General features: G+C 37.1%; 2 protein-coding genes and 1 pseudogene across 2 annotated transcripts in view; 1 reads left to right on the top strand and 2 right to left on the bottom strand.

Moving 5' to 3' along the window:
- LOC133517351 (basement membrane-specific heparan sulfate proteoglycan core protein-like) overlaps positions 1–9,859 on the bottom strand; it is a 29,837-nt gene extending 19,978 nt beyond the window's left edge. Inside the window, exons 1-5 of the mRNA XM_061850647.1 lie at positions 9,808–9,859; positions 7,253–7,374; positions 5,086–5,236; positions 2,978–3,243; positions 1,120–1,273 (exon numbers count right to left, since the gene is read on the bottom strand). Of these exons, the coding sequence (XP_061706631.1) occupies positions 1,120–1,273; positions 2,978–3,243; positions 5,086–5,149 (484 nt within the window). The 5' untranslated portion in view covers positions 5,150–5,236; positions 7,253–7,374; positions 9,808–9,859. The remainder of the gene's footprint in view (positions 1–1,119; positions 1,274–2,977; positions 3,244–5,085; positions 5,237–7,252; positions 7,375–9,807) is intronic.
- Positions 9,860–14,447: 4,588 nt separating this feature from the next.
- Positions 14,448–23,469, bottom strand: LOC133517344 (ATP-dependent RNA helicase SUV3 homolog, mitochondrial-like; annotated as a pseudogene).
- A 2,315-nt stretch (positions 23,470–25,784) lies between these two features.
- LOC133517533 (uncharacterized protein K02A2.6-like) overlaps positions 25,785–26,848 on the top strand; it is a 1,204-nt gene continuing 140 nt past the window's right edge. Inside the window, exons 1-2 of the mRNA XM_061850856.1 lie at positions 25,785–26,181; positions 26,590–26,822. Of these exons, the coding sequence (XP_061706840.1) occupies positions 26,141–26,181; positions 26,590–26,822 (274 nt within the window). The 5' untranslated portion in view covers positions 25,785–26,140. The remainder of the gene's footprint in view (positions 26,182–26,589; positions 26,823–26,848) is intronic.

Raw genomic sequence — 26,848 nt, 5'->3', positions numbered from 1 at the left:
GACTTATACATCTCTAAAGAATTTTAGTATTTGTTGGTTTTATTTTTAGATCATCGTTTTTTTTGTGTTATTTGACATTTAGAGATAGTAAACATCTCTAATAAAGTATTTATTATTTAATCGATTCCATATTTGTAATTGTTTTTTGTAATTTTTATTGTTTGTAAAAATGGACATGTAAAAGTTTTAATTTAAAACCCGACTTAAAACTTTTAAATCCGTCGTCTTCACGTCTTTGGAAATGATCATCATCCATGTAGTCGACGTCCTGGGCCATTCTTAGGTTGTTCGATTTCCGTGACGGCTCTTGTCATAAGTCGAATCGCTTTCATTATATATTGTATGAAGTACAATTAGAATACTATTTTGTATTTTGCTACAAATTATGACAAAGGCGCTAAGATGACTCGGTGGTACATTTTCTTCTTTGATATTTTATTTAGATCTAGGTTTAGACCGAATAATTACGAATAGTTACTTATTGAATGATATCCAAAAAAATTAACTACAATTAACCATTTTTGCCATCCTCGTCGCACATGTGATTGCGTACCTGACAAATCCAGGCTGGTTTTGTAGAAGTACCCTTAATATTTTCATATTCTACAGTTCTTTCTAATGTTGTTTGAGCGTCGGTGTCTAGTCAGCGCTATGGAAAATGGAGTCGCTGCGCAGTTGCGCCAACGTTGCGTCGAGCAGCAGCCATAGGGTTGCCTAGACGCCGACGCTCGGGAGACGCTAGATTGAAGATATAATAAGCACGTGCTAACCTGGTACTATCACAACTTGAACATATCGTTGGCGTCTAGTCGGCGCTATGGAAAATGGAGTCGCTGCGCAGTTGCGCCAACGTTGCGTCGAGCAGCAGCCATAGAGTTGAATAGACGCCGACGCTCGGGAGACGCTAGATTGAAGATATAATAAGCACGTGCTAACCTGGTACTATTACAACTTGAACATATCGTTGGCGTCTAGTCGGCCCTATGGAAAATGGAGTCGCTGCGCAGTTGCGCCAACGTTGCGTCGAGCAGCAGCCATAGGGTTGACTAGACGTCGACGCTCGGGTGACGCTAGTGTGGAACGCTAAGAAGATTGAAGATATAAGATACACGTGCTTACCTGGTGCTATCACTACTTGAACATATTCAGTCCAAACGGTAGTTGCATCCACAAGTCCGTTGCATATGTAATTTCCTCCATCGCCGTCTTGAGCATTAGATATTACCAGCGTGTTGCCGTTTGGTCCCACTCTGCTGTTGAAATCGCCTTCCTCCTTTACATGAAAGTATTTAAAGCATATTTTTATCTTTTGCGAACTTGATATAGGTAAAACTAAGTTTTAGCTATACACAAGTATAAAAGGTATATCTATAAGATTTAAGGAGCTTTCTCTATTTATTTGTTTATTAGGATCACCAACAGAAGATACAATTCACATACTATAATTTACATACTAAAAGAGCACATTTATAATTAATCCCCCAATTAAAGGCAATCACAGCATGCATTATTTAAATTAAGATTCAGAATTAGAGCTTAATATAAATATGAATAAGTACAAATGATACTAATTAACAAAACACCTAATTAATACTAACAATAAAATTTCCACACAAAAGTAACTAAGTTAGCCGAGCTAAAAAGCTTTTAGCTGAGGTTGTCAACAGATAATAATTTGTTTTTAAATGAGGCTTCACTGTCGTGAAACACATCCAAAGAAGGGACATTATTAGCATGCTTGTTGTATAGACGAGCCAGGCGAGGCAAAGGGGAGTGAGCCAGTAGGTTAGTTCGACTACGACGCACATAGAGTAGGCACAAGGATAACGTGGCAAACGAGACGGTACTTTCAGCCTATCTGACTAACCCATATGCATGCAGTCAATCTTATCGTTTAGAAGTTTGTACAAGAACATTAGGTCCAGCATTTTCTCATGCATCCTATCAGAATTCGTCCGCAAATTAACGTCCGCCATTCGTATATTTTTTTTATATTTTGTACAGAACAGTTTAAAAAATATGCTTTCCACAAAACAACAGATAGAGAGAAGTGGAGAGCTGCTATGAGGAAAGCGGAAAGCGGAGTCACGATTCTCAACAGTGAAGAGCCGACTTAGAAGAAAAAATAGACAGTCAAATTTACTGTTTCCTTCCCCGTGGGCCTATTGGCTATTAAAAATGATTAATATTAATGAAATTGTAAATTTATCGGGTCTATCGCATTTTTTTTTTTTTTTTTTTTTTTATTTTTTTTTTTTATTCTTATGTTAATCTATATTAATTTACATTATGATCGTCAATTATTGGCATGCAAACATATTATTATCAAATGTCAATAATAATTATCCAAAAAAATAAAACAAATTCGAAATTACCGTGAAATTAAACACTAAGAAACAAAGGAAACGCAGAAAACTAAAAAGAAATAATAGAATACATGTCTAACTAAATAATCTCATAAGAGCAGTAATAATAAATAGTCTAGAACATATAATTTTAATATTATAGGACATAATTACACAAATTGACTAAGTCCCACAGTAAGCTCAATAAGGCTTGTGTTGAGGGTACTTAGACAACGATATATATAATATATAAATACTTAAATACATAGAAAACACCTATGAATCAGGAACAAATATCCATGCTCATCACACGAATACATGCCCTTACCAGGATTTGAACCCGGGACCATCAGCTTCGTAGGCAGGTTCACTACCCACTAGGCCAAGTCGGTCGTCAAATATATGTCATCATCAAATACATATGTCATCTAAAATTAATTTTACATGAACTATAATGTCAAACAGTTATTATAATTAATTAATGTTTAAGAATCTATTTTTTACCATTATTTCCGACGTTTTGACGCAGGTTACATTGGTCGTGGTCGCGGATAAATGATGTTCCAACAAAACGTCAAAACAGACATTTGTGGAATTTGACACGGGAAAGTTTAAAATATTATAAAAATCACCTTGTTCCACTGAATCCTTGGCAGCGGGGACCCCTCGGGAATACAGTCAACAGTTCCACTTTGTCCCCTCGGTATTATTAGTTGCCTGACACTGATTCTAACTCTCGGGTTGACTGCGTGAGTCTGTGGCTGCGGTGCTCGGGCTGGTGGTTGACGCTGTGTTGGTCTGACCGTTGGTTCACGTTGTGTTGGTCTGACCGTTGGTTGACGTTGTGTTGGTCTGACTGGTTGTTGCGGTTGTGTTGGTCTCGCAGGTGGTTGCACATCTAAAATGAAACATGTGACATCAATCATATTAACATAGTTTTTAGGTTTTAGTTTTAATAATACTATAGTATTTTATGCAATCGTGATATAATAGTGAGCTTTTCAGTCGAGTACCGTGTTTAGGCGACGAAGCTTGCTGAGTAGCCTAAGTAAGGAACGAGACTGAAAAGCTTTATATCACTATTGTAATAATACTTTTTTCTACAAGTCATCTAAAATAATACTTTTTTGACTATAAACCCTGAATAATTAATGAAAATTGGTTGGCTCTACCATGTATAAAGTACGCCAATATATTTATACGAAATCTTAATTGAACCATCACAGTCGACGAGTAGAAAAATAATCTTTTTCACGGGGCGTGATTGTGAACAGGTTGTTGCCAGTAAAACGACGCCTCGCAAGATCTGAGAAGATAACTCACGTGATGTGCCCGACCGTATATAATAAGTTGCCAGTGTCAATCACCTCGGCTCCTTCTCTAGATTGTTTTAGAAGAAAATTAAAAACTTGGCTTCTCGAGCACACATTTTACAGCATCGACGAATTTTTTAAAGCTTAAATTATAAGTTATACCCAGAGTATATAATTATATTAATGATTGTTATATTATTAATTTTTATTTCATTTTTTTTTTCGTAAATAATTGACATGTAATTTATAAAATTATACAATAAATGATTTGAACCTTGTCAGACTGGACAAATGTTGATATTGAGTTGTACACGCGTGCGTAATTTGACATCTTTGGCGGTAAAATTGTTAAATAAGTATAAAAAAACAGCGTTAGGGTTACATAAATATAAAAGACATCAACGCGTGCATAATATATGAATATTACTCATGAAGCCGTCACGCGTTAGTGTCTTTTCCACTGGACCGCGGCGCCACGTGATTGATAAATTTCATTATAGTTGACTACAGCGTTTGCTTATGAATAGATGACTACTTGGGAGACAAGGAACAGTCTCAAAAGCTGTAATAGTTTTGCTTGCAGTGTCCCGGACAGGCATAGGGCGCTGTTGTTTCTAGCTGTTCAACCTTATGTATTTATATTTGTTATGTTTAGTTATTTTGATGATGACATTGAGTTATTAGATTCATAGTAGTTATGTATTCTGTAGAACTAGTTTTAAGATTGTTAGCTTAACAGTCTCTTGACGTGAAACATGTATTTCATTCACTTTTTTATTTTTTATTCTTGACACTTGGAGAGTCTTTACACCTCCAAATCTTATTAATGTCATTATTATTGTGTATTATCTTTCTCAGACCGTGGGGACCTTATACATCTCCAAACTTAATGTATTAACTGTGGAGACTATACGTCTCTGTAATATTTTATAATATACTTGACTTGGTACATACTGATTATGTATTCTGTAGCATTTGTTTATGAGACTGCTAGCTTAACAGTCCAGACGCGATTTATTTATTTAGTATAAATTTCATTTGGACACTTGGTGAGACTTCACCTCCAAATCTTATTATTATTAGTATTATAGTACTTTGACACTGGGGACCTTTTACATCTCCAGATTTAATGTGTTTTTAACCATAGAGACTATACATCTCTATTGTATTGTAGTAATAATTTATTTTAAGATTATTATAATGTAATGTTTACCCAGGTATTGGCTGTTGTATTTATAAATGTTGTTATGTATTTTTGATGTTACTATAAATGTTGTATTGACTTGTAAAAGAGCCCTTGAGGCCTACTTGCAGAATATTTTTTTTTTTTTTTTTCATATTATAGTTGAGTTAGGTTTGGTATACGAAATTGTAATTCAACAATTACAGTCGACAAGTATAAAAAAGGCGTTCTTGTAATACCTTACCTTTCACCTCAACTAAAACATACTGTTGTGTGACGACCTTACGGTCTACAACACCACCGCACATGTAATACCCTCGGTCGCCTATTTGGGCATTAGATATTATCAGCGTGTTTCCGGATTGCTTGGTTCCCGCTCCGAACTGGCCACCATGCTAAAAAAAGTTTAAAAAATTTACCGATACATAGAATACACAAGATAACAGACAACGTTAATTTCGCATTTAACGGCCTCTTAAGCAAGTCGGTAGTGTCCCTAAGAAGCTAGAGATCCTGGGCTCGATTCCCGGCGCGGTATTTATATGTGCGTTTATCACGAATTGTTCCTGAGTTATGAAAGTTTTATATGTAGGTATCTAATATAGATGTCGTCGACTGGCACGCACACTTTTTTGAAGTGAAAACTTCTTTAGAGGCGCTGTGCACTTTTTGTGACGGGGATTTTTTTTTTAAACTCGCGACAGGTCACGTAACCGACAGATTCGACGGATTGAAAATTCGCAAGACGGACACGTGACCTGATCGAAAAACAAATGTTAAATAATTGTAATCGTTCTGAAGTGGTTAAATTTTTAATGTAATATAAATTGTCATGTTTGTGTACGATAGCGCAATAAATGAATATTGAATTTTACCACATAAATGATAGTACTTTTTTATACTGCTAATTAAAGCAATTCGTGCAAGATTATTCCCTAACCATTTCAAAATATCAAAAATGCACAACGTTAATATACAAGTTTTCACTTCTGCCGGCACTCCGGGAGTAGTTTGATTGTTTGTGGACCCTTTGTTTTTTTTTAATTTTTTGACACTTGGAGAGCCTTTACACCTCCAAATCTTATTAATGGGTATTATTCTCTTTCTTAGACCGTGGGGACATTATACATCTCCTAACTTAATGTATTAACCGAGGAGACTATACGTCTCTGTAATATTGAATCATATACTTGACTTTGGATGCCTAAGCTTTACAGAAAAGCTTTTCGGTGAAGGAAAACATCGTGAGGAAACCTGACTAATCCCAACAAGGCCTAGTTTACCCTTTGGGTTGGTAGGTCAGATGGTACTCAATTACGCAAAAACTATTGCCTATGCCAAATCTTGGGATTAGTTGTCAAGCGGACCCCAGGCTCCCATAAGCCATGGCAAAATGCCGGGACAACGCGAGGAAGAAGAAAAGTACTTGACTTTGGATCCATACTAGTTATGTATTCTGTAGCATTAGTTTATGAGACTGCTGGCTTAACAGTCTAGATGCGATTGATTTATTTAGTATAAATTTTATTTTGACACTTGGAGAGACTTTACACCTCCAAATCTATTAGTATTAGTACTCTGACATTGGGAACCTTTTACGTGTTTTTTCAGTATATATTATAACACTCGTGCTTTTTCATATTATCCGACTGAGTTAAGAAGGTAACTGATTGCTAATAATATGCACGGAAACGGTTCCTTCTTTAATTTGGTCAAGTAATACATTTTTTTTAACCAACTATTAGGTTTCAAATGTTAGTTCAAAGAGGTTTTATCACACCAAACATAATTTATAGATTAAATTATCTCGTAAATACATTAATGAATAAACATAAAATTTTATCGATTTTATCTCCATCCGTCGAATAGAAATACGAAAATATTAGCTTTTAAAAAAAAAATTGGCTGTTTGTCGATTTCGTTAGCGCCTTTGCCTTGCACGCGCCATTGTAATCATGCGTAAAAAAAATAACGAGCCAGCCATTTTCCGTATTTGTCACAAAATTGGAATAGCTTTTAGTTTATATATTGACGAAAATGTCATTTTCAAGCATTAAAACTGAAGAACACATAAAATTGACGTTGCCAGTAATACTAATAGAGGCAAGAGCCGAGAACGATAGCCTTTTACCATCAAAATCGGGTGAAAAAGAATTGGCGGCATATGAAACTTTTATTCAATGGAAAGTCTTCTATTTCTTGGAAAACGTGTGTTGGTAGCTTACTTCAATGAACTGGCGAATAAGTGCCTATACCTAAGCCAGCACGCTTTGGTTGCAATTATTAAGCGTTTGGTAGGCCGTGTTTTTTTTTCTTAGACAACCTCTCTATTAGCACAAGTTTTTTACTTAATTTGGGACTAACTTGATATGTGTAAGAATGTTCCAAAGTATTTCTAATGAAGGGATTACCTTTTTCCATTGAACTTGTGGTAGTGGAGATCCCCCAGGTGTACAGGTGACGGAACCAGTGCCTCCCAGTGCTACATTCAGTTGTTTCACACTGACTTCAACTGATGATTCTTCTGCGACCGCTGGAAAATTTACCAATTAGGGTCCTTTTGCTAATAGCTGGATATACCTACGTAACTATTTGTGAACCTTGTTTCAAAGATATGAAGTGAATGTTAGAGAAATAAGTAAGCATAGAATGATCACTTCATACATCCGTTTCCTTACCAAAACCAAGAGAATTGGAAAAGAGGTGTATTGTCAAAGAAAACTTTGTAGCCACTTTGTTGCCATTATTGCCATTTGACTTTAATCCTTATACTTTGACTGAAATGTGTTAAGTTAAATATCAAAAAGTGGCGCCATCTAATAGATCAAAAGCCAAAGGTATGGCGGCATCGTTTCGAGCGATGGCTCCATAACCTTTGGGTTATTGCCCGGGTAAGATGGCGCCACTTTTTGATATTTCACACATATTAGTGAAAGAATAAAGATCAAAGTCAAATGGCATTCTAAAAGTTTTAATCATGTGTCGAAAAATGGCAGTAACTTTTCTGTGGCAACAACATTTTCTTTGACACTTCACCTCTATTTCAAATTATCTTTGCCAAAACGAAAACGCTTATTATTTTCTTAGTCGACATCTAGCGTCAAGTAGCAGGTTTATCACTTACTGCTATTGACAATAGATGTCGGTACGAACGAAAATGCTAATGCTCAACAATTTTCAGCTAATATTATACCCAAATTAAGAGGCTGTCAACACCCAATGTCCTTGAAATTGATGTTACTTAAATAGTTTTTTAATAAAGACTATTTGATTTAGTCAAGTAAGAAAAATATATGTTCATATTAAATATATGTTTGAGTAAAATAATACACTAATAATTCACTTTTTTTATTTAAATATTTTTCTTATTATTCCCTTGCCCAGGCCCAGTAACATGCGACAGTGCTATCTCATTTACTCAGATACAAATAGACAGTGTGCGCGCTTTAGGTATTGACAGCCTCTTAACCGGAACTTTAATTTCAACTCCTTCGCTTGCTATATTAAGTAGTCGTAAATTGTTGTGCAATACACTTTTCGTCAGTCGCGACACTCATGACGTCTAGTGTCATGTAGCGGTACTGATAAATCTACTACTTGACGCTATAGGGACCGTGCGCGTTGGAGGGTCTGCCATCTTGTGGCCTGAATCGGAACCATAAACATGCACATGCACACGTCACGTGTTTTCTTGTGCATAGTAGGTTCTGCCATCTGTGGGCTACATCGGAACAAAAAACATCACATTTACCTCGCGCCAAAAATCTGACTGCTCCTGTGCTGCCTCCTACAGTTCATGCACGCTCCCTATATAGATGTCGACTAGGAAAATAATAAGCGTTTTGGAAAGAAAATGCTTAATACTTATTTATCTATGGCTAAATAAAAATATGCCCAAATAGGAGGCATATGAGGATGTGGTTCCCGCATAACAGAAAGACGCCACGCTCTTAAACTTTTTGAACATTTCTTGAAAAATATGTGACCAGAATTATTTTTATTAATCTTCTGAAGATTACGATGTTTTTTTTTTTATTATAGGACATTTTATTACACAAATTGACTAAGTCCCATAGTAAGCACAATAAGGCTTGTGTTGAGGGTACTTAGACAACGATATATATAATATATAAATATTTATAAATACTTAAATACATAGAAAACACCCATGACTCAGGAACAAATATCCATGCTCATCACACGAATAATGTCCTTACCTGGATTTGAACCCGGGACCATCGCCTTCATAGGCAGGGTCACTACCCACTAGGCCAGACCGGTCGTCAAAATTTAATACAATACTATATTATATACAGGGCGTCCCAGGGACCATGGGACATCAAGGGAAAGTACCTTAAATATCGTAGATAGGATATTATGCTGAAAGAAGACTTTATTTTATTTTTAAAAGTAAGTAATATTGCATTCAAAGAATTTCTAAAAAAATTGAAAATTGCTTACCTTTTCTGGGAACTAAACCGAATCTTGAAATTTTAATCAAAAATGTTACTCTATCATTTCTTTTGCGATATCATATTTCTGAGATGACTTATTTTTTATGCATTCTTTTTGATTGGCATCATAAAAATACAGGATGTTTTTTTTCACATTTGAGTCGGTTCGAATTCCAGACAAAGTAACTTATTTTTTTTAAATCTTTGAATGCAGTATTACTCAGTTTTGAAATAAAATAAAGTCTCCTTTGAGAAAAATATCCCTATGTCTTATATTTAAGGTACTTTCCCTTGATGTCCCATAGTCTTGGGACGTGCTGTATACCTAATTCAATTGATTATTTTTTTTCTATAGGGATTTTTTCCTATTGGTAGAGAATATAATCAGGAATCGTGTTTCGGCTTCCGCCAAACACTAGAGGTTAAACATTTTTTTTTTCGTTCAGAGATTGGAACGCGAAGAAAAAATCCATTATTGTTGCTCTAAGTGGAGAAAAAAAAAACATAGTTACCTTGTGTCGTGGCAATAATCAGGCACAAATAAAAGAAACACTTCAATGACGCCATCTTTTTTCTAATAAATTTTAAACATTCATAGTTACGTAACTACACACCCAGCCGGTCAGACCTCGAATGGAGTCAAATAATTACAACTGAGCTTATCTTTAGGTCAAAGATATCAAAAGAATTAAAAAAAAACAGCACAAAGACTGATTAAACCGGGAGTCAAGGGCGCGGATTTTGTTTTGAATTAGCGCACGGACGGTTCCTGGAATCTATAGTTATGATTATCAAACTACTTATAGAGGATATTATAGCTGATTATTTCCAAAAAAAATTTTCCTCACTCAGCAGCTCGAAAATGGGAACTTTGCGTATAATATATCCATGAGAGAATTCGATTTAGTTGCGAGCGTTGAGACACCGTTACTGATACTAACAATCGTGACGAGGCATAAAGATTAGGATGCCAGAATACATTGCGATGCAGTGCAGCCTTCACAAGGTGTTAATGTCCAAGCTTCTAAGCAGACGCACCAAGATCCGTATCTATAAGACCAGTGATTCGCCCAATCCTAACCTACGGAGCGCAGCATGGACACTAACACTCAAGGAAGAAAACATGCTGCTAGTTTGCGAGAGAGGAAAAATCCTCCGTAGATACTGGGCCCAAACGAAGACCGGATGGACGCTGGACAGTCCGAACGTGAGATTGAAGACCTAGTGGCTGAACCCTAAAATCATGGGGAAAGTAAAGCCCACAGACTCCGTTGGTTGGGCCACCTTGAGAGAATGAACGAAGATCGGAACGTAAAAGAGCGTACCTATCGGACGCCCTATTAAGGTATCGCTGGAAGCGACATGGTGGAGGCGGCATATCTGCGACGTCGACGATAGGATTCCGAAGCAATTTCCCCATCCATCAGACCGACGGTAGACTGTCCGACATCAACCTGGGTTTGTCTGGCGCGTTTCAATATTTACTGTACGAGCCCCATCAACACGCGAGTTTCGAGTTGGACCAATTGGCGAGGAAGTCGACCAGGGACCGAGAAAAGTGGCGCTGTCTTTGTGTCGGAGGCCAAGTTATCATTTTGGGTCGCTGAGCCAACGGAGTAAGTAAGTGAGACAAAATGACCTTAAAGTCACATTTATATTAGAACGGCATCTCATTATTGAATTTTCGTTTTCAAGAAAAAAAAAAACTACTAATGAAATAAACGGTCGCACTAGCATAGATAATAGTACATTACGATACAAGTGCGAAAAATAGGAAATTCGAAACGAGTGGCGATAAATTAAAACACGACCGAAGGGAGTGTTTTAAATCGACACGAGTTGCGAATTACCTATTTGCACATGTATCGTACAACGTTTTACAGTACATATGGCCCTTTAAATGTTCGACACAGTAACGTAATATGCTACTTCTCGCACTAGTGCTATAAAGTAGCCCCATATGTACTGTAAATTACATTAAATTATAATTTATAGATTAAGTTTGTAGATATGCATGCACCATCTGGACAATATTTGTATGCCTAATGGCTAAGCATAGTGATACTTTCTTATTTACATTTGTATGATCTGTGAAAACCTATGTTTACAAATAAATATATGATTTTATGATTTTATAAAAATAAATACCTTGTGGCTCAGTGAGGTGTAGACCTAGCGAACATAACTTAACCTTTTGAACGTTAAGAACACTTAAAGTCGGCGTTACTAGTCGTGCCCACAGCGTGCAGCGCCAAGGACAACTATAGGTGTTATGGCGGACGCTGTCAAAGTAACCTTCGAGGTTTACATTAGCTCCCTTGCGCTCGGGAGCTTGGCGTTTAAGTGATGTTTGTGTTTATGACATAAAGCATTCAAAGTGTTAAAACTGAATTTATACCATTTTGAAAAAATCCAAAACATAATCGTCTCAAAATCTATTTAACACATTCACTGCCGGGAACCCACCTGGTGGGCGCTCGTGAAATTTGTTCAGATGCCGGACAACCCGCTGGGCAACACCTCTATTTCAAATTCTCTTTCGGTTGATTCAATGTTTTTTTTCTTCATCATTTCTTTATATGACATTTTATTTAATTGTGGTTCCTGTTCGTTATTGTGTAGTAATTTTATTATAATGTCTGTGTCGTACTATTTTAATTCATCATGATGACTTATAACATAGTTAAGTTAATATTATGTAATAATTTGTGTAGTTAAAATATTTGTTAATGCATTAATTAATGTACTATATGTATAATATTTAAATACCTATTAATATTTGCACGCCATCTTAAGGCAAAATAGTTGAACCAAATTGTACCTGCCTAATATTGACCATCTTACTGTACACTATTTTATGCAAATAAATTACTTACTTACTTACTTTTGCTTATACTATGTTCAGTTGAGGTGACCTCGAAATTCAATAAAAGCTTGTTCACGTTACATCACTTTAATACACATTCATTCATAGATCCACTAATATTTATACTCGTATTTCGTATGTACACGTATTTCAGTTATTTTGTGCTTGACAAATGTTTCTAATGCATTTGATTTTCAACATAAACACAAATAAATAAAGTCAAAATTTAAAATTCACAACTCAATCGTGTTGCTTGTATTATTCAGCAAATTATCGATCAAATAAAGCTGCACTTACTGATCTGCCGAAGGAAACTTTCCAAAATTCCGAATTTTTCTACATTGGAAAGTTACGGAAACTTCTTATTATTTTGTATAGGGATTGAAAGTTTCCGAAACATAAAATGGAAATATCTTATATTTCTGTGAAATTTGCAAGAAATTTCCGAGAAATTTTCCTATTTTTTGGACACTTTCCGCAACTTGCACATCTGTACTTCTGTAGCTGCACTTGTCAATTTTTAAGTCCCATGGATGTCATAGAATTTTTACATAGCTTAGGTATGGTGACAGCTGTCATCTCAATACATATTTTCAATATTTTGCGTTTTAAGGTTATAATTTGTATGAGGTTGACAGCTGTCATCAAACCCAAGCTATGAGGAAAACATTCACGAATGTTCATGATTTTTTTCATGAAATTCTTACAAATACAATGTTTAAGACTTAAGAGGCTGTCAACACCCAATGTCCTTGAAATTGATGTTACTTACACAGTTTTTTAAGATAAGACTATTTGTTTTTAGTCAAGTAAGAAAAATATATGTTCATATAAATTATATTTCAAAGACCGTGGTTTTACTCGATACATGATTGAACGAAATCGGCTGATAGAAAATAATTGCAAAGATTGTCTTAAAATCACAATTAAACGGTTGTATGTCTTTATTGTTTGTACTTATGGGTCCTGCAATTAAAATCACAATTTCAAAACATTTATATCTAAGACGAAGTTGAGTTAAATATTACACTAATAATCCACTTTTTTTTATTTAAATATTTTCTTATTATTCCATTGCCCAGGCCCAGTAACATGCGACAGTGCTATCTCATTTTACTCCGATACAAATAGACAGTGTGCGCGCTTTAGGTATTGACAGCCTCTTAAGTATACCATGTATACAGTCAAGTGTAAAAATATGGGTGTACACATCTTACAAAAAAATATGTCCCATAGCATCTTATTCCAGTGTAATAAAGCGTAGTACCATATTTATGAGACGATTCTTTCGATACATATTTTTGCACTTGACTGTACATACCGTCCATATAAAAAGAGAAAATGTTTTTCTACTTCTAAACATTTTCCATTCGCTATGTTTTGTAGTATATTATTGACACAATGAAAAACTAGAGTTATAGATTTTCCTTTCATTCAAAACTATCATCACAACTCTTTTTTTTACATAAACCGGAACCTATAAACCTAGAATATACAAGGTGCCCGTGAGCATTGTGAGACATTTTAACTAAGCATTCCTGCTAATATTTAGAAACTAAAATTTTCTGGATTAGGCCTAGTTTCAGAGATCATTAAATGTTTTTCGAAATCATTCTTTCGCCATAATTCGGTACAAAACACATCTTTGACTGCGGTATTGCCACTTTGAGGTCTAGTCTGGACATACCTATTGATTGACATGGAAAAATTTAAAAAAATGTATTCGAGAGGCTACCCCCAAATAAAGAAAAACTTTTTTGTTAATTTTAGGTTATATGTTTATCAATAAAAATTACGTTTTATGGTATTCAAAAAAGGGGAAAAAAACCTTTTTTTTTGTCGAATTTCACAAAAAGTCATATAACATTTTTTGCTTCTGTTGCCATCAGGAATGCACCGTTAAAATCTCTCGCAATGCTCACGGGCACCTTATATTATGCTGTAGCGATGGACATCAAATCCGCTATCTCCCGAAATGGAATTTCATAGAAAATGTACCGTTATTTCGCTTGGATCGCAAATCTATTCTTCCTTCTTATGTTCGAATATTGAACCGGGGGCCCATTTCTTGAACGGAATACTAATAAGTCTAATATTATTAGTATATACATAATATATAGTCCTCATCGTTTTCGATGACGGCGACCCCAAATAAACACATTATGGACGTTGTCTAGCATGAGCCCTAATGTGGCTGGCCAGGCCGAACTTGCTCTTAAATACTCTGTTGCACGCGTGACAATAAAGTTGGCCAGCTGCGTTGAACGTGTACGTGTAATATTATTAGTATATTGTTAGTTTAGACTAATAATATTAGTCCACGAACTGTTAAGAAGTATGAGTTACCATTACAACGGTATTAGTACCGTTTGAGTAATGGGCCCCTGGAGTTTAGAGTGAGAGGGTCTAAATATATTTGTGTTTCGCGAGACTTGTTCTGAGGGAAATACCGACTGTCACACAAAGGTAGAAAAACAAATGTATACAAAAAACATCTCTCAAGCACAGACAAATTGTACAACTATCCCGCTCATTTTCTTCTATTTCTATTTGGTTTCGCTCTGACGGTGTCCGGTTTCTTATCTGTAGATAATTCTTGTTGCAATTTCTTGAGCATCTGTGGTGTTATTAGACCCTGGAATAAAGAAGGTAAATTGGTAATTGGCTACTTGACAGGTTTTTGTAAATAATGTCAATCGATCTAGATTTTCCTGAGGATCAAGTGTCTATATAGGACTCATGGTATTTGAGCAACACAAAGGTCAGAAATGAGAGCTAAAGTCTGACGCTCGCACTCGACGATTGAAACGCCTCTAACATGATACGTCACATTACATTAGTCTGTCCAAGATCAAGAAAATTCTTATTTAGACCCTGAAATATTGTGTTTATGTATATAGTTGTTATACAATTTATTTTTTAATAAAATGTAAGGAATCGAATGCATTAACTTTTTCCTTTTTGAAAGGTAAATAAAAATGAGACTTAGGAGCCTTGTATTTTTTGTATAATCTCAATATGTCTTTTTAAATTCTACTTTTTATAATGGATGGCTCATTTTCTATCCATTTAGCTAAATTTTGTTATAATATTCAACATAATTCAAGTACCCAATTAATAAGTATGGAAGTGTAACCAAAGCGGCTTTTTAATCTACACACATCGTCATAAAGCCTCTATGATGCTTTCAAAAACTGAAAATTACGGCCAGCATAGAGATAACCTGTTTTATTAGAATAATGTTTTATCTGTAAAAATGTTATAATTGGTAACTGCACCTAATTAGACATTATGTAGAAACACAGAAACTTAAAATTTGGATCTTTTCAAATCGAGATTGAATAGACACCTTTTAGGCCAACGTGTTCCATCGCCTTCGCTTACCATGACTGAAATTGTGTTTAAATGCTTGCCCTTTCCTTGCAAAAAAAATATAATTTTACTAACCTTGGAGACGAGCATTTCTGAGAGTTTCCCCTTGGTCTCGTCTCTCGTGTGCGTTCTCGGCTTTCTATGTCTCGCGTGTGCGGCGTCCACACTGTCTTCTCGAAGCACTTGCTCGGAGTTCCTTAGTAACCTGCGATAGGTAACAGTTAAAACAGACCAGACAGGGACAGACCATTCATCATACAAAAGAAAATTACAAGAAAAATGGCACGGGTGGCACCAGCTCGTCAGTTATTTATGGACTTCCATTTTCTAACGCTACCTTCATTGTTGATTCTAGAGGTAGTTAAATATGTTAGGCTAAATTTAGAAAGTTTCCGAGGAACATATGGACCAGCAACCGCTTCCAGGACCAGAGGCGACATGACCTACAATGTCAAATCCAATATTATGACAGCTAATTTTTTTCGTGATGAATGACAATGGCATTTCACGTATTGTGCCGTAGAATTGGTAAATTCACAACATTTTTAAAATTCTTTTGTATTTTTTGTAATAAGCCATATTAAATTTATATTAATATATTGCAGAGTTCCGGAAGCAAAATACTCCCAAATCATATGTAAAATTTCAGGTTTTATATAAATGAAATGTTGTCAATTAATACAAATAAACGAATATGAATATGAACGGTGCTACTTCGGTGACGAAGTTAGTGACAATTTAGTAATGAATAATATTGATAAAAATATCCTATATACCTGGTAATTTGGAAAATGCCCTGCTGAATGATGGCGTCCAGTTCAGTCTCCATTTCTCTGACCAGCTTCACGTCGGGGAACATGTCTGGGAACCGGTAACTGAGAAAAAAAAATGTAAATAATATATTGTTTTAATAATTGGTACATTGGCAGGAGGCAAGTGCCAATTAATACACTTCAAAAGAGAGATATGGGTATGGTAGGGCACAGCACAGCGGATGTCATTCCAGATCTAGAGCAGAGCCCAACTGGGGAAGTACCTCCACCTTACAGAAAACCGCAGCCAAATAACACTAGACCCTACTCATAGTGTTGTATTCCTGCCGGTGAGTAAGGTTGCCAGAGCTCAACAGGGTGCGGAGTGTTAGGGCTGGCAACGCGCATGTAATACTCTGAAGTTACAGGCGTACACAGGCTACGGAGACTGCTTACCATCAGGCGGGCCGTATGCTTGTTTACCACCGCCGTAGTAAAAAAAAAAACATTTGTTATATACGTTAATATTTATGGGATATTTTTAGACGCTTTTACGCCGGCCGCTTGACTTCCACTTCGTACTTTTATTAATTTAATTAATGAATATTGTCTTGTACAATAAATTTTCACTTCGATTGAGCTGAGCACGTTTTATTTATAATTTTATAATATTTTGCACAAGTCTTCTTAAAGTGAAATCAAGTTTTGATTTTAATGGGGTTGGCCGGTCGAAGTATTATACAGATGGCGCCATCATAGCTTGCCCTGTCAATCCCTAGAATTGTGTCAAATTCTTGTTTTTTTTTGGAATTTTGTGACCTGGATTCCAGTACTTTAAGCCAAATCTCATAGAACAAAACTAGAGACAGGGGCAAGCTATGATGGCGCCATCTATGCAAACCTTTGACAGTTGCCAACCCCATTGTAAAACCTTAATGTTCACCAAATCCAATTTGAAATTAGACTTGCATAGACTATACTTTGTATCTTTCGGTATTTAAATAAAAATAAACAAAATCTAACCTCAATTGGCCAGTTGAGGGTAGATGAAAACATTACATGATCAAATATTAACCAGTAAATGTTTTAACTACCCGAAAATATACAAATTAAATAAATTTTTAACAGGCAGAAACGTCTGCGAACGATGCTATTAAGCTTAGAATAAATTTAAAAATGGAAAAACTACTGTCTTGGATGAGACTTGAACGCACGACCTCTAGATCGATACTCCAGCGCTCTGCCATCTGAGCCACCAAGACCTCATCCATAGGCCGCAAATTTTCCACCATATGGGTCCCTAGCGACATCTACCGTAAGAACATTAACTTCTTAGACGGCTACCGGAGTTCCAAGTCATATTGGAAATTCACCAGTAACGATGTGCTACCCATACTAAATTAATTTAAACTGCGATTTTTTTTCCCACTTTTTAATTTATTCTAAGCTTAATGTACAAATTGTTTGTCTACTTTTATTTATATACCTAAAGATACAGAGTATAGAGCTAGAGGATTTTCAGCTGGTGATCGTTGCTCATAAATATCTGAACACTTACCTCAGCCAGAGATAAAGTTCAAGTACGTCAAACACAGCCTCGAGATGAACCAGTCCATAATAGTCTTCGGTGCCGGTAGGGGCCAGTCAACTGTGTTGGACATCCAGTTCTTCTCGTGATTGGCTCGTTTCGGCTGTACTGGCGGACCATCTGTCATAAAAGGAGCAGTTTTAGACTTTTATCGCGAATAATTTAAATTAAGAAGTCACCTCCAATTATTAAATTTTAAATATCCCACTACACGTATTTTAATGGGGACTTACGTGAATTAAAAAGTTTAAAAGATGATTCACGCTAGACCGACCCGGGCCCGGACCGAGGCGTCCAACACGTCATTTTCTATGACGGCTGATCGGTGATCACGTGGTTCTTTCCATAGAAAACACAGCGCCGGAAGCTCCGGCCTGGCCCCGGCCCGGTATAGCGTGAGTCATTCTTTACGCGACATGTTACATTTCGCCGTATGCATCGATTAAGCACCACGAAGAGTTCTAGATAAAGCATTTCATTATGGGGCGAAACATATCAAGCCATTTTCTTTACTAAGCTAAACCCTCCCCATTTTGGAACCCCAATTTGGTGTAAAATGGTTTCGTATGTCTGGCTGTTCTCCTCCTTCTATAATGACATGTACCTAATATTTGGATCCATTCGGTATTTGGATTTTTTTTAATGGCCTAGCCATGAAATATCTCTACAGTTCAGAGATACCAGTATATAGTGAAGTAATTGTACCTTGAGGAACGTGGCACACACAAAAGCGGCGTGGCGCGCAACAAAACACATAGCGCGCTCGCAGCGGCAACGGGACGTGTTGGATCATCTCTGCTAGAAACTTGAAGGCTTCTGTGTGGCACATGAAGTATAGTAAGTCGTGTGACTGACCTTTAGGAACGTGGCACACACAAAAGGCAGTTTGTTGTTAATGGGTGCGCAACAAAACACATAGCGCGCTCGCAGCGGCAACGGGACGTGTTGGATCATCTCTGCTAGAAACTTGAAGGCTTCTGTGTGGCACATGAAGTATAGTAAGTCGTGTGACTGACCTTTAGGAACGTGGCACACACAAAAGGCAGTTTGTTGTTAATGGGCGCGCAACAAAACACATAGCGCGCTCGCAGCGGCAACGGGACGTGTTGGATCATCTCTGCTAGAAACTTGAAGGCTTCTGTGTGGCACATGAAGTATAGTAAGTCGTGTGACTGACCTTTAGGAACGTGGCACACACAAAAGGCAGTTTGTTGTTAATGGGCGCGCAACAAAACACATAGCGCGCTCGCAGCGGCAACGGGACGTGTTGGATCATCTCCGCTAGAAACTTGAATGCTTCTGTGTGGCACATGAAGTATAGTAAGTCGTGTGACTGACCTTTAGGAACGTGGCACACACAAAAGGCAGTTTGTTGTTAATGGGCGCGCAACAAAACACATAGCGCGCTCGCAGCGGCAACGGGACGTGTTGGATCATCTCCGCTAGAAACTTGAATGCTTCAGTGTTGCACATGAAATAGTGAGTCGTCGACGGTGCAGAGGTGGACGAATATGTCCTGCGAACAAGGTTACAATAATTCTAAGCTTAAAATCATACGTTACGTTAATACCCAACCAAAAATGCGAGTAAGTTATCGTATCGTATATTCACTCATATATTCATATATTAATTAGGCTAGAACACAAATCAAATAGCATATATATATATATAATAATATAATAATAATTCAGCCTATATACGTCCCACTGCTGGGCACAGGCCTCCTCTCATGCGCGAGAGGGCTCGGGCTATAGTCCCCACGCTAGCCCAATGCGGATTGGGGACTTCACATACACCTTTGAATTTCTTCGCAGATGCATGCAGGTTTCCTCACGATGTTTTCCTTCACCGAAAAGCTAGTGGTAAATATCAAATGATATTTCGTACATAAGTTCCGAAAAACTCATTGGTACGAGCCAGGATTTGAACCCGCGACCTCCGGATTGAAAGTCGGACGTCATATCCACTCGGCCACCACCGCTATATATTATATATATATATATATATATATATATATATATATATATAATAAATATAGCTATAAATCTTTCATGTACTTATGGAATATTTCCCTACTACTAAGTAAAAAGACTGTATGTTATGGAGGAGCAGGGCATCCTGATACAGGTTCATTCACCTAAAAGGAAGCTCCAACCACTTATGTCAAATTGTAAACCTTTACTTTATAAGGAAAATATTTTTTTCATTTTTTCATTTTCATTTTTTTTCAAGTTATATCAGCAGCACAGCCGCAATGGTTTATGTGGGAGCTATGGCGAAGGCCGAAGGCCGCGCTCCGAGCAGGGCCGCGGAGATGCGAAGCCGAAGGCTGAGCTGCGGAGGTTAGTGCTCAAATATAGGACAAGTACCTAAAAAGTGTCTAGATGCGAAGGCCGAGCTCCGCGTTGGGCCGAAAGCCGGAAGCGTCCAGGAGAGATGCGTCTACATGCAAGGCCGAAGGCTAAGCTGCGTGAGGTGAATGCTCAAATACAAGACAATAGTACAAGTGTCTAAAGGGTATAAGGGGTCTGACCATAATATTAAAATAACGGTAGGTGTAATCCAAATACATTTATTTGGCACAATGAATATAACCACTTTCAATCTAACTAACCACACGACAGTAGGTACACTTAGACAAGCATTATATTGTCTCGAGTTCTAAGTTCTAACAAATCAAAACGTACTGACCTGCTCACAATACAATCAACGTAACCACTCGTAATATTGATCGACGGTTATCGTTTGAATTTCACCTCCGGAATGATCGTTCAATATTCAAGATCGAGAGATCGATCACGTGACCCTTCGTGTTCGATCGTTACAAATACTTTTAATAGTATACTTAGCTTATTTTAATCTAGAAAAATGTATTATAATGACAAAATTACAAATAAAATAAACAGTATCCTTACAATGGGAAGGCCGAATTTCGCGTAGGGCCGAAAGCCGGAATCGTCCGTACTTGCGAGGCCAGAGGCCGAGCTGCAAGAGACTAGTGGTCCAATACAAAAAAATAGTACAAGTGTCTAAATAATTAATAAATCAAGTCTAATAAAGTGTCGAAACGGTTTGCCTCCTCTTTTCTGGTACGGACGGCTAAAGAATGGAATGCGCTCCCGCCATCTGTTTTCCCTGATAAATATGACCTCGGTCTCTTTATAAGAGTGAATAGGCTACTACTGAACCGGTGAGATCCATCTGAGGCCCTGTCTTCACTTTCCATCAGGTGTGACTAGGGCCAATCGTAATAATAATAAAAATGCGAAGGCCGAACTCACCATGAGACTGCTAAGGCTGGCGTGAGGTAGATGGTACGCGTATAATTCCATCTGTTCAGAGGTGGGATGGAGGCCGGCTTGGCTGACCGGTTCTGGAGGTTTGCTGAGTAACTCCTTAAGTGTTGGCAGGTCTTCCGGCTTGTATGTGGTGACGTATCCGGTCTCCCAGGCGCTGCCGTATCGACCGGCGCGACCTTTTCCGGAATACATAAAAATACATTTTCACCACACCAACTGGTAAAGGCCCTCTTGACTGTTCAAAAACTAATGAGAAAGTTGTATTTTATCCACATGTGGGGCAAAGTAATCAGATGCAAATTTTAAGTAGTTTCCTTATGTATGCTGGTAGAATTGACTTTCAAATGATGATTTTGGATGATATATATGATCATTTGGATTTGATTTGGTTTGTTTTTTTTTTTGCTATTTCATAGTTATTATTTTCCTCGCGTTGGTGTGGTGAAAAATGTTGTGTTTCACTCGGAGGCAAATTTTGTTTAACCCTCGTGCCTTGACACCCTCGCAGCGCTCAATATTCCACTTCTTGAATCACTCGCTACGCTCGTGGTTCAATTTTGGAATCTTTCACTTGCTCGGGTATCAATATTAGCACGACCGTTTAAACAACAACTTTGCCCCCTTGTAAAACAAATAACTATTTTTTGCAAAATAAGTCAATCTTAGAAGCTCAAAACCCCTTTGCGCTCGATTACATTCAAATTTGACAAAATGGCAACTGACAAGATACTAAATTATATTAAAAATTAACTAGTCCAAAAGACCTGCACATATTGGGACCTGTTGATTACGGAATTAAAAATATTCTTACCTGCGATTTGTAAAGCCTGTGATATACTTATGACATCCATTTCTTTGTCGCCGTCTACGTTTATTACCGGTTTTATTAGCGAGTAGAAAATTATCCTTCTAATACTCCTAAAAAGAGAAAAATAGATAAATGCAAATAAGAAGGGAATAGGATTGTTTCCATCTACAAATCTTAGGGCAGAATTGTATCCCAATAAATTCTTTTGGACTATAAGAACATGTTAAACTACTTTTAGGGAACCTGTAATGACCATATTTTTGTAAATATTGAATTTAAAATATCTTTTGGCACACGTCACGTGACCAAACTCGAAACGTCTTTGAAGATTCTAATGACGTCACAACTCTCCGATTGACACTGTTGACAGTTAGGCGATAAACAACAAATGACAAATGTCAGTTCGTATCTTCTACGTGTGTATGTAGTTATGTGTCAAACCGTAAACTGTGACGTCACACAATTTTCAAAGAGCGTTTTGGGCGCGAAAGCATCTGTCAAAATATATTTTGTTAGTTTAACATATTTAAAGCCGTTTTTAGTATAAAGTTGAATTTTAGGGCAACTTTTAGTTAATAGAACGTAATAAGAAGCGTTTCAAAAAATTGGAAACAACCCTATTATTATTGGGGGGACTTCAAAGTTTAAAAAACTGCTCGTGCTGCCCTGTTCTCGCGTTTTATATTAGTGAATTATAATACTCACTATTAATGTATATTTTTTTAGGTTACGTTTAGTTTACGTATGTGTGTAAAACCTGAATCTGATGTATGTTTTTTGTTGTCGGAATAAATAATTCTTCTTCGCAAAAAAATCTGTTCTAAAAGGTACAAGATGAACGCGCATGTAACTCCTCTGGAGTTGCAGGCGTACATAGGCTTACAGGATAAAAAAAACTTACAAGTTGATCCCAAGTTCTATAGCGTCCGTGGCCAAAATGAAACTGTCCGTGTCATTGTCAGTGGACCTTATTACAAAAGGCATAAGGCCCACCAATAGACAGAAGAGTGATATTGTTTTTTATCTAAGTAATTGAATTATTTACAATCACGTATTTAGTCGTCATCTCCTCCAGTCCTTACATGACGACCCTGCCATCATCATAGGGGGATAGATATGTTCTAAGCAGTACTTACAAGTTGATCCCAAGTCCTATAGCGTCCGTGGCCACCATGATTTTACATGAGCTGTCCGGGTCGTTGTATCTACGTGTTGGATTATTTACCATCAGGTATTTAGGGGTCACCTCCTCCAGTCCTTACATGACGGCCCTGCCATCGTCAAGGGTTACTTAAAGGGTTATAAATATGTTTTTAAAGGTACTTACAAGTTGATCCCAAGTCCTATAGCATCCGTGGCCACCATGACTTTACATGAGCTGTCCGGGTCGTTGAACTTATTGGCTTGGGCTAGCTTAGTGCCGGGGGGTAAGCTTCCGTATATAACTGCAACTTCATGGCCCCTGAAAGAAGTTGTCATATCTCAAACTTAGGTTCATTTTCATTGAGTTGAATCAAGATAAATTAGCAGCGGTTTTGATAGGCTATAGTCTGTATCTTTAGGTATTTAAAAAAAGGTAAACAAAATCTACCCTCAAATGGCTCCTTAAGGCAGTTGAGGGTAGATGAAAACATTACATGATCAAATAAAGTAGGTTTAAATTCAGGTCGTTCAGTGACAGATCAAGGCGGTTTTGTATTTGGTTGGTTAATCAATAAATATTAAAACTACCCGAAAATGTACAAATTGTTTGTTTACCTTTTTTTAAATACCTAAAGATACAGACTATAGACGGTGCACGGGTTTATTTTAAACGTCAAACTTCTATAAAATTATGACGTTTACTTGACACTTGCCCCAGACGATGCAAGTGTCAAGTAAATGTCATAATTTCATAGAATTTTGACGTTTTAAATAACACTTGCACTGTCTGGGCTATCAAAATCGCTGCCAACTTAACTTGGTCTGGCTCTATAAACTTTTACAGTAAATATAAAACTGTTTTATATCTCCTAAAACTATTTTATTACTGCGAAAATAAATTATTTTAGATATACGGATAAAAAAAAAACAGATAAATACTTTGCTGCTGGCATAAAATATTGACACTATTTTATGTTACTTCGCATAGAGTCGAACCAAACTCACTTAGCAAGGCTTTGCAATAATATATATATATATATATATATATATATATATATATATATATATATATATATAATGTATGTATTAATATATGTATGTTTATTTGTATTAAGTATATGTGTAAGTTTATCAATATATAGTTTATATTCATATATAGTCTCGGTTACAAATTCATTTACTTTAAAAGACACTGCACCTACTTAATCTTTCTGGTTTAACCCATTGGTTGACTGGTAGAGAATGCCTTAAGGCATTAAGTCCGCCATGTGTACCTTCATGTATTGTGCAATAAAGATTAAATAAATAAATAAATAAATAACAAAGTGAGGCCATGCCATCATTAATGACAGATTTCTGATACAATACAATACAGATCCTCTTTATTGCACAACATCATATGTAATTAGACTTAGGACTTTTGGTACCATCCCGTGGTTCTAGAATCTATGCAGTGGCAAAACAATTTTTTTTTAAGTCAAAGTAAATATTACATGTAAAAATTAAATTAACTCTGGTAAACTAAATAAACGGTTGGAGTATTTGGTAGGGGGTCGGTTTTGAGACAAAATTTTTGATGTTTTTTTTTTTTTTTTTACCATCGTAAAGAATGTGTTTAATAAGAGTGTTATGTTATTTTCACTTCTATTCTCCGATCAATATTTATTTTATTTTATTTTTATTTTATTTTATTCGGAAAACCAACAGCTTAATAAACTAAAACTAGGTTAACATAAATATGTATCAGGGAAGCCAATTACAGGTTTCCACAGACAGGATACAAAGGTAGTCATATTACAGGTTAGCACAAAATTAAAGACTTTACAAACGCCAAAACATGCTATGAGAAAAGAAAGAAGTAATTTGTTTCTTATTTAAATCAATAATTAAAATTAAACCTATGCTAATCTTCTGCAGGCAGGGGAGCAAAGAAACTAGATGCCATGAGGTTTTTAATTGTAGCAGGTTTCATTAGATGTAAATCCAGTTGATCGATCGATCGATTTACCGAGATATACTGAAAGAACCCCAATATTTTATTAAGTATTGATCGGAAAAAAATGTGTTTACATAAGTATGTTTGTATCTAACAAAACATACTTATGTAAACACATTATTTACGATAGTAAAAGAAAAAACAACAAAAATGGTGTGTTTCAGAAACGATCCTCCTACACCATACCCCAATCGTTTATTCTGTTTATAGTTGTTAGCTTTGTAGCTGGCCCGCAACGGCTTATCCTTTGTCTATTGTTAACTAAAACCGCGCCTGCCACTAACCAGCAAAAAAAGGGCCGGGTAACTTTAAGCGGTTATTTAATTAGAACTCCTATGGTAACTGAAATAAGATTTAAAATGAACAAATGGAAAAATAATTTAGGATTTCTTGTGTGGTACCTATACGGTTACCGAGTGCTGCCGAGTCGAACGCTACCGATCTAGTCTAAAATGTGACCTCGATATGCGGAACAAAGGCGCGTTATCGGTGTCATATATGTATTTAGGGTAGACTCAACTACTGTATGAAAATAACATGTGGGTAATTATGTAAAAATCAGTTCTGGAATAAACGCCCTATGAACAACGCTGTGTTCCGTTTCTTCATCCCTCAGCAACCCCCGTATACTATATTGGCGACGAGGATGGGATGCATGGAAAAAGCATGGAAGGCAGCCCGAGTACGTCGAGTGGTTGTCATGCGGTATCGGCGCAATCATGGCGCGGCAGGCGAGTTGTGACGTCATACCGGTCGGCAAACAACAATGAGACGCGACCGCCGGGCAACAGCGCGTCACGACCTTTGGGACCCAGGCGCCAGGGCCAGGCACAACGAGATTGGCGCCGTACCGAGCAAGCAGCACCACGTACTTCATCGGGGCCGGAATGTAGTGTTTGTGGTCGGCCGCATGACTCATCGAGTTGTAAATTCGCAAATTATGTTTGTCGCGTGTGCAACCAGCCGGGGCACTTGAAGAAGATGTGTCCCAGGTTACAGATGAGCGTTTGTACATACAAAAATGAAGCACAAGACGAAGCAAGCAGCGATTTCAGCGATGAGGTACATTTCAATGTTTTTAATGTAAACGATATTTACCAGTGTAAACCGTTCATGTTGCCGTTAAAATTAGAGGGAAAATTTGTCGAAATGGAAGTTGATACGGGGAGTGCTATTTCTTGTATAAATGGGGATTTGTACTTTAAATTGTGTTCCCATTTGCCATTACATAATAGTGATATTGTTATGTGTTATTATACCAATGAAAAAAAAGCAACCCATGGGAAAAATCATAGTAAATGTCAGGTTTAAAAATGTATGCAAGCCATTGGAATTGTATGTAGTACATCAAGGCAAAGAACCATTATTAGGGAGGATGTGGCTACGTGAGTTAGGGTTCAAATTGGACGAGTTGTCATGTCATGACGTCGAGGTCACTGCACGGTTTAACTTGAATGAACTTAATTCCAGATACAGTGAAGTATTTGCGGAGGGGCTCGGTCGGTATACGGGTGGCGAGGTGAGCTTGCGAGTGCGCGAGGGTGCGAGGCCCGTGTTCTTGCGCGCGCGACCGCTGGCGTACGCGCTGCGTGAGCCGGTGGAGCGCGCGCTGGACCAGCTGGAGCGCGACGGCGTCATCACGCCGGTGGACTCGTCGGACTGGGCCACGCCGATCGTACCCGTCGTCAAGACGGACGGAACCAGTAGGTATGTGGAGATTTTAAGTCGA

This window comes from Cydia pomonella, chromosome 4 (assembly GCF_033807575.1).
Source record: "Cydia pomonella isolate Wapato2018A chromosome 4, ilCydPomo1, whole genome shotgun sequence".
Classification (NCBI taxonomy): domain Eukaryota; kingdom Metazoa; phylum Arthropoda; class Insecta; order Lepidoptera; family Tortricidae; genus Cydia; species Cydia pomonella.
The sequence above is the reverse complement of the archived record's forward strand: the minus strand, read 5'-3'. Positions and strand labels throughout refer to the sequence as shown.